This window comes from Epinephelus fuscoguttatus, linkage group LG3, assembly GCF_011397635.1.
Source record: "Epinephelus fuscoguttatus linkage group LG3, E.fuscoguttatus.final_Chr_v1".
Taxonomy (NCBI): domain Eukaryota; kingdom Metazoa; phylum Chordata; class Actinopteri; order Perciformes; family Serranidae; genus Epinephelus; species Epinephelus fuscoguttatus.
In genome coordinates, this window is record NC_064754.1 from 23,054,573 (window position 1) to 23,063,095 (window position 8,523).

Here is an 8,523-nt window from a genome sequence, read left to right on the forward strand (position 1 = left end):
CAATGGTTGTTTTTTTGTTGCTGTTGTTTTAATAAGTGATTGTGAATATTTTGGTTCTCTCCTCCTAGTGGCTGGGCCCCAGAAAGCTTTCCCCTTTTATACCCCTGAATGGGCGGCCCTGGTGCAAGCTATGCTCTCAAGCTGTGAAAATGCTGTCATCACCCAGGGACTTAACATTTAATTTAGCATTTACAGGCAACACCAGCAGCTGGCTACACTTTCATTGTGGGCCTTCTTAAAAACTGCACTGAACAGCACATTTTGATGTTAAAAATCTTGGTTTCCCCATTTCCTTTTCTAAGGTTGCATTGTTCTGTTGTCTTACAGAATACGCAAGTATGTATTACGTTTAAAATAAAGTCACCTTGTTGACATTTTTTTTCTCTTGTCTTTATTTGCATTTTTGGTGTTGAGGTAATCCAAAAGTAACGGAAAGTGATAAAGCTATGCTAATTCAATATTGTAATATTAGGATCAGGTTACTGACTACTGTTTAAGTTCATGGACAGTGGCCCCTTTAGCCACTAAGGAGCCCAAAGCTTCCCTCAGGAGATGGTGGAGACCAAAACAGAGCTAAATGAAGAGGGAGTATTGGACTTTTATTTGTCAGATGGACACAAACATGACTCCGAATGAATGCTAAAATTACTCATGATTGATAAGACAGCTGCTAGCCTATGCATTTCCCGTATAACTTTTTAAGGTAATATATGTCAATGTTGTAGTTACATTTTGTTCCACGGCCCCCAAGTGGCAAAAAAAATCTATTAATGCAGCTTTAAGATTAGGGAAAGATCACAGTTTTGAATAAAGAAAGCGTTAATTGTTGGACTGCAAAGACTAGCTAATTCTATTCTTCTGCATGAAGGTTGGATTCGCTATATGCCCATCCAAGGCTGCTGGGCTGAGGCAATTTATCGCAGCGATGCTAAGACTTTTATGAAGCAATTCTATGGATGCAAACTATGACATAAGAAGGACTATTGTTTGATTACTGCATGTTTTAAGCCTTGTTGTTGTGTTCAAAATACTTGTTTTTATCAGAAAAGAGGCCTAATTGGCAATATGTCATTATAACCCGCCTTAACAATAGATGCTCATACGTTTCAGGTCTTATTAACTATTGCAGGAAAAGTGTCCCTAATAAAATGTCACAAACAGACAAGCAGTTCTGTATTTAAACCAATAAGAAGTAATTAGAGTATCCTGAGAACTGTTGGTGCTTTTATTTAGCCCCACGCAGAGATCAAATAGAAAACCGTCTTACAGTTTGTATACCAGTTGAGCTGCAATTCAAGTGCAGTTTTTGAAACCTCTTTCATTATCTCAAGTGGTGAACCACTTGTTCCCTCTGAGAGCTCCAGTACAGTGTGTGACATTTAGTAAATCCTGAAGGCTTCTACCTTTTGTTGTATGCATTTAAACAACACATTAAAGCCACATTGTTCCTTGCGGAACCTGTCACATTTCCCAGGTAAAGCAGATGAATAAATAAAGCACCGCTGTTAGTGGCTGAAACACCCCCCTTCTTTGTGTGATTTGCTGTTGCCTTGAGTCAGATCCTGATCTCTTTGTAGACCCTCTCCCAACAAGCATTGACCTTCTGCTCCGACATGTAAAGAGCTCCACGAGATCAGAAAAGGGAGGGGGAAGCTGTGAATAAAGGCATCACCACTGCGAGCAGCCAAGAGACTTCATCCACTTCACTCCACACTTCTCTCCCTCTCCTCTCCTCTGTCTCTCAGCGTAGCTTTATCTCTGTGTTCAGTCTAGGAGCGGAGATACCTTGTTGGCGGCACAAAGGAGCGGCTCTGTAATAAAAACAGCTGTCTCTGGTGGTCTCGGTGTAATTGGGATTGTTAACGTGGAGAGCTCCTGAGGGAGGCTGAGAAGAGTATGTCTTTGTGTAAAGCACACAGACACCTCTGCAGCACTCCTTGATTCGGATGTAAGTAAGAGAGTGAGGAGGAAAAAAAGCAAACAAGTCACCTGAGTTATATCAAGCCTCGCTGCATGTGCTCTCTCTATTTTACTTGGGCTTTACTTTTATTTTTAGACAGTGCCGATTTATTTAGATGTAGCAAAGCGCCTTGAAGTGAGAAAAATCTTTTCTTGCACAATTCTACCGAGGGTTTGTGTTTTAAAAGGCAAGGTGTGACTGCACCTTCCAGCGTCGAGACAAGTCTTTGTATGATAGCAACATACTCTCCAATTACAGGATCAGTGTGAGGACACAAATTGAGGCCAAAAATATTCTTAAGTGGATGGGCATTTAGCTGACGATACAATAACATTTTCAAAAAGTGGCAACAAATTCAGCCAAATCTCAAGAGTATGGGATGTGTCTCATTTGGAGGCCTGTTTATGTTCATTAAAATATTTGCTGTTTAGCAGAATAATTCTGAAATACTGTTATGATCAGTGTATTCGTCATGAGTTGGATTTATTAATTTATTTTTGCTAATAAATAATTAAAGATATTTTGCACACAATGTGCTAACAAAGTCCATATATGTAAAAAAATAATATAAAAATTACAAACATAAAACTACATTTTATGTTATCTAAATAATTCCTAGTGCAAAAAAAAAAAAAAAAAGGTGTGTGATTCTTACTGAAATATCCGGGTTTGCCACCTCACAGTGTTTCTGTTTGCCATGGCAGACCCTTCAAAGGTGATTCTGTTAACCAGTCTGACAAACTGTCCTCCCTCAAACGTGAAAAGCCTGTTGGCACAGGACGTAAAAGCCTTAGGTACGTGAACGCACTCAGGAAAAAGTGTTGAAAATGTACTTCAAAGTCAATTGCAGGGGAGCAGGTCGGGCTGATTTATTTGACTTAAGATATACTTTTTTTGTGTGTGTTTCATTGTGGATGAAAATTTCATACACCAATTTAGAGGTGGTGAAATATAAATGATTTCTTTAAAGTTTCATCATAAATCAGTCTGTCGGTATATGTGAGCAGACACTGATTGCTCCTTGATGTCTCCTGAGCCTGATCTCTGTCTCCTGATGTCTGGAGGTGGCTCCAGCGGCGCCTGTTGTCCCGCTGGGGAGGCGACATATTTCTGCAGCTGGATGGCTCTCTTGCAATGTGAAACTGCCATGCGGCAACACCAACAGGGTTTCTGTCGCAGCCGTGGGGACGCATTAAATGTCTACGTGGATCAAAACAACAACAGAAAGAAAACGGGAACTGACAGCACTTCGACGTATTCAGGAGAGCGCGTGTGCCGTCACTTTAACACTGTAACACCGGTAGCCTCCATTAGGACGCTTTTATTGAGGCGGTGCACAGGCTGTGGCCACATACCGGGGCGGTGATGTGTAGCCTGTGATGAGGATAACATCACACTTAATATTTTTCATCTCATTTACTGTGGAATCATTAACATTAGCGATTTAGGGCAACACATTTAAGGTGATTAAGGGGTCAACCCCACTGTCTGTCAAAGACATTGATCACTGCTTCATAACTGCCACATGTCACACCTTCTCCCTCTATGTGTGTGTGTGTGTGTGTGTGTGTGTGTGTGTGTGTGTGTGTGTGTGTGTAGACAGAGAGGAGTGTTTTGAAAAATTAGAGCCACACAGGAAAAAAGGAAAAACAAAAATCCACGAGGCATTGTTTTCCATAACAATGCTTTCCAACCTCAGAGAGAGACTTACATCATAACAATTATCTCATCCTATAGACGTGACCATATTAAACAAATTAAGACACCCCCCTCTCGTTAATTACAACGTGATTAAATGTCTTAATTGCGTTACCGATGATGTGGCTTAATTAGAAGAGACATAAGATAATAGCCTGCTATGACAAGTATATAGATTCGCAATTAAACAGTGCTAATTATTTTTTAAAATATCCACTTTTGTCGTCGCTCACTGAGGAACTAGTGTCCGTTTTGTCCATGCAGAAAACAATACAAAATAGTGCAAAATAGGTAAGAATTCCCCCACAAAATTAAGTAATTTATTTCTGGTATTTTCCTCAAGTTAGTCTAAGATTAATACAATTGTCATAGCAACAAAGGAGGAAAAACAGCAAGCGAAATTTTATAAATAATCTGAGCCAGCCCAGTTAAATTAATTTAAATGCAGGTGTCATAATAAAATGATTGTAATATATATTTGAATTTACAATTTATGTATTTTAATCTAAATGGAGGACAGGAGCTGTCCATGGTATTCTCATCAGAGACGCAATTTTCTATTTTGCATTCAATCTATTTACAATAATCAACTGTAAAAAATAATTCCAGGTGCAATAATCAGAATACAAAAAAAAGTCCCTGAACTTCATAAGACGTGGTGGTGGTAACGAGGTGTTGGTGGTAAGAAGTAGTCATTTGAAATAAATGCCTTGTCGCAGACTGCCCATGCGCAGAGTCCCCAGCGGCGGCGGCGGCGGTGGTGGTGGAGGTGGTGGTGGTGGTGTGGCTAATGAAGAATAATAAATCATGAAAGGGTTTTTCAGGTACAGCTGAAAAGAGTGTGTGTATGTGAGAGGGTGAGAGACAGAGAGCTGTGCATGTGCAGGGAGAGGGAGAGAGAGGGTGTGTGTGTGTGTGTGTGTGTGTGTGTGTGTGTGTGTGTGTGTGAGTGAGAGAGTAAGAGAGGGAGAGAGATAGAGGCGGAGAGAGACTCAGTCTGCCCTTCGCCTCAGAGCAGAGGCAGTTCGGGTCCCCGCAGCATTCAACGTAGTCGAAGAGGTACAGCACAGAGACTGTCACCGCCATTACTTCTCACTTACGGTCATTTCAAGACGGAAACTTTTGACACAAAACCCAAACAGGTCAACGAAAGCGGCAACAGTTTCAAACTTGAAGTATTTTGGAAATCCTAAGAGACGGAGAGAAACTTTTTTTGAATTTTGTTTTTGGCGTCGTCTATGAGGAGTTCTGGCACAAAAAAAATCCACGGCAAAAAAATATATATTTATATAAGAGGGTTGCAGGAGAAAAAAAACAGGTTATTTTTTTTGTTTTTGAACAATCGCGCCACAAGTCCACAACGGAAAAGGTATCGGCTGCGCTCAGTTGCATGGCTGGTTGGTGCCTGCGATATCTCATTCGCCAAAAAGACGAGACACCTCCACACCTCCGCTAGTAATAATAAATAGATGTGATAACTTCAGTGTTGGACGACCGTCTTCAGCCTACACTTTATTCGACAGTGACTTGAGATTCCTGCGAAGCAATTGGGCTTCAACTCCCGACTGAGGAGGCGGAGTCTTAACTTATTAAAAGGAACTTGCCGAGGCTCGGACGCCTGCAAATATGATGATGATGTCTCTGAACAGCAAGCAGCCTTTTGCCATGGCTCACACCAGCTTGCCCGAACCCAAGTACTCGTTGCATTCCTCATCCTCCACTTCCAATGCGCCCTCGTCCTCCTGCTCGTCCTCCCGACACAGCAGCACCATCATCAGCAGCAGCGGCAGCAGCAGCTCGGAGGCGATGCGCAGAGCCTGTCTCCCAACCCCACCGGTACGTATTCTGCATAATCACTGCTTAAAGGCACATTTTGACAGCCCACTTTTTTCCTTGATGTTTTTTTCATGTCTGCACAGCAAATCACCCAACACCTCCATATTTTTTTCCTCTGCTCAACTTATGTATTCAGTCGGCTTTGCCTTGCGTATTAATTTTTATGACCTGGGATGTTGCATGTGTCTTGTTTTGTGTGCTCCTTTTTTAGGATTTCTTTTTTTCACATTCTGGAAATGTTTTAAACCGAGGAGTGGAGGGAGAATTCCCTGCTGACAGTTATGTGTGCATTCTATTTGCAATTGCAGAGCAATATATTCGGAGGCTTGGATGAGAGTTTGTTGGCCCGGGCTGAAGCTCTAGCGGCGGTGGATATAGTCTCGCAGACCAAGAGCCACCACCACCCTCCACATCACAGTCCCTTCAAGCCGGACGCAACCTACCACACCATGAACACTCTCCCCTGCACCTCGTCTTCCTCCTCCTCCTCCTCGGTGCCTATTTCTCATCCGTCCGCCTTGGCTGGCCACCACCATCACCACCACCATCACCACCACCACCAGCCTCACCAGGCACTGGAGGGGGACCTGCTGGACCACATCACCCCGGGACTGGCACTAGGAGCCATGGCAGGGCCGGATGGCTCGGTGGTTTCCACGCCTGCGCACCCTGCCCACATGGCGGGCATGAACCACATGCACCAGGCAGCCATCAACATGGCTCATGCCCACGGGCTACCACCGCACATGGGCATGAGCGACGTGGACGCCGATCCAAGGGACTTGGAAGCCTTCGCAGAGAGGTTTAAGCAGAGACGGATCAAACTCGGGGTTACCCAGGCGGATGTAGGGTCAGCGTTAGCCAGCCTGAAGATTCCTGGGGTGGGCTCCCTCAGCCAAAGCACCATCTGCCGATTCGAGTCCCTCACGCTCTCTCACAACAACATGATTGCTTTGAAGCCCATCCTGCAAGCGTGGCTAGAAGAAGCCGAGAAATCACACAGGGAGAAACTTAATAAACCCGAGTTGTTCAACGGCGCGGAGAAAAAGAGGAAGCGCACGTCGATAGCCGCGCCAGAGAAGAGATCATTGGAGGCCTATTTTGCCATTCAGCCGCGTCCCTCCTCGGAGAAAATCGCTGCAATCGCAGAAAAGCTGGACCTCAAAAAGAACGTGGTGCGGGTCTGGTTTTGCAACCAGCGACAGAAACAGAAACGAATGAAATACTCTGCATGCGTCTAAAAAAAATATCGCTTTAAACCACCACCCACCAAAAGACTTGGAACTGTTTAGAGACGATTTGTATCATATTTCCTATCTCACACCTTTTTTTCAATCATCGATGACTTTGTGCTTTGAACTTCGAAAAATTCCTAAAATTGAACAATGACTGAAAAACTCGAGAAAAAAACACAACCCACAGTCACGTCTTTTACTCGCAAAGGAGAGACGTGGAGTCAAGTAAAGCATCGTTTGACAGAGCAAGTAAGAACCACTGTTTCCACACTTACTATGCTTCACCTTTTTAATGTCAACGCAGTATGACTTACAGGACTCTATATGCTTTCATTTTTATTTGTGATTAATTTCCAATGAGGACTATTAGTTTGCATTAGCAGAAATACCCCCCAATGAAAATAGCATTATTTACACACAGCGGGGCTAGTTTAACTCAAAGCACTTGGTTGGTGACTATTGGTGTTTATATTTTTGGCTTATAGGATAAGCTACATTTTCCCTCTTGAGTTCATGACGATGCAGTCTGACATTTATTCAGGGTCCATGAGGGGATTAAGAGGATAACACACTACTTGGTCTCGAAAGCTAATATTAGATTACTGCCAAATATCCCTCTGTAAATTAATAATTTACTTGTCACACACTTCATTTTGTGTCTAAATGTGTAATTAATTCCACTTATTTTGTTACCATGTGTGATCGAAGTCAGGGATCTATTTTCAAGATACCCGGGGTTTGGACTAAGGTAGGGTTGTTTATTATAAGGCCTCAGTTTATGTGGAATTATCGAAATAGTGACTCACTTGTAAGGATTTCACAGAATCTCGCAATTAAAAAAATATGATTTCTCGCCGGCTGCAATAAGTTTACAATCCAGCGTGGGCCGGTATCTTATGAACTATTTATTGAGTGAGGTCATGTTTACTTCATTATATATTTATTGGGATTCCCCCCCTCCTCGTTTTGCTTGAGAAAATCAAATTCTGACAGCAAGTTAAGCGTGTTGTTCTGGTTTTAAAGGGAAAACGACTGTGAAATAGACAGTCACAAATTTCAGTTTACGATTTTTAACATTTGAGATGGTACAATCGAGATATATATGAGATAGTATTCTCTTTTTAAAATTATTTTATGTATGTTTTCTGCTATTTATTTGTATAAATATACGCGCATCATTATGAAGTCGTTGCTTGTTAAAAATCACCTTGTTTAATTAATGTTTTTTCTTGAAGAGAAAAGAAAACAGCTTCATGGAAGTATACGTGTACAATGTAAATATTTCATTGGAACCAGTCGATGCACATAAATATATCCCGTACAGGTTTTTGCTGTATTGCTGTTTTAGCTGAGGTAACTTATTTCTGTAATGTATGTTGCTTTTTTGGTTCCTGGTTAAATTATTCTATTAATTTATTACATCCATGTAATTTTAATTTATTTAATTATTGAACTGCAATATGTGTTTCATTAAAGAACAAACTTTAACATTTAATTGGACGTTTTCCATGACTGCACTGTGTAATGTGGCTCATCCAGACATATTAATATTCTTTTATTTATTCAGCTATTTATTTATTGATGAGGAGGCTGGAAACGCTTTAGCTGTGGGCTGCTCAGCTATTAAAAGACATGCTGTGGATTATTTAGGCTTATTTGACTACACATATTGCCATTTGGGTTTTTGTTAAAGGTAACGTGAGTTTGCCGTTACCAAAAGGTGTCAGGTTGGGTGTTGCAGACAGCCATGAGCCCTGTCACAGTGCCCATGAGCAAGACACCACCCCCCACAAC

At 41.9% G+C, this 8,523-nt stretch overlaps 1 protein-coding gene across 1 annotated transcript; it reads left to right on the top strand.

Annotated features, from left to right (window-relative positions):
• Positions 1-4,672: 4,672 nt before the first annotated feature.
• Positions 4,673-8,224, top strand: pou4f2 (POU class 4 homeobox 2). The gene is made up of 2 exons (XM_049571322.1): positions 4,673-5,494; positions 5,803-8,224. The coding sequence occupies exons 1-2, from the start codon at positions 5,285-5,287 to the stop codon at positions 6,733-6,735; spliced, it is 1,143 nt and encodes a 380-aa protein (XP_049427279.1). The 5' UTR covers positions 4,673-5,284; the 3' UTR covers positions 6,736-8,224.
• The last annotated feature ends 299 nt before the right edge of the window (positions 8,225-8,523 follow it).

Coding starts and splice junctions, on each gene's coding strand:
- pou4f2 (XM_049571322.1), top strand. CDS start 5,285: ATGATGATGATGTCTCTGAACAGCAAGCAGCCTTTTGCCATGGCTCAC. Junction 5,495..5,802: donor CCTGTCTCCCAACCCCACCG/GTACGTATTCTG, acceptor TTGCAATTGCAG/AGCAATATATTCGGAGGCTT.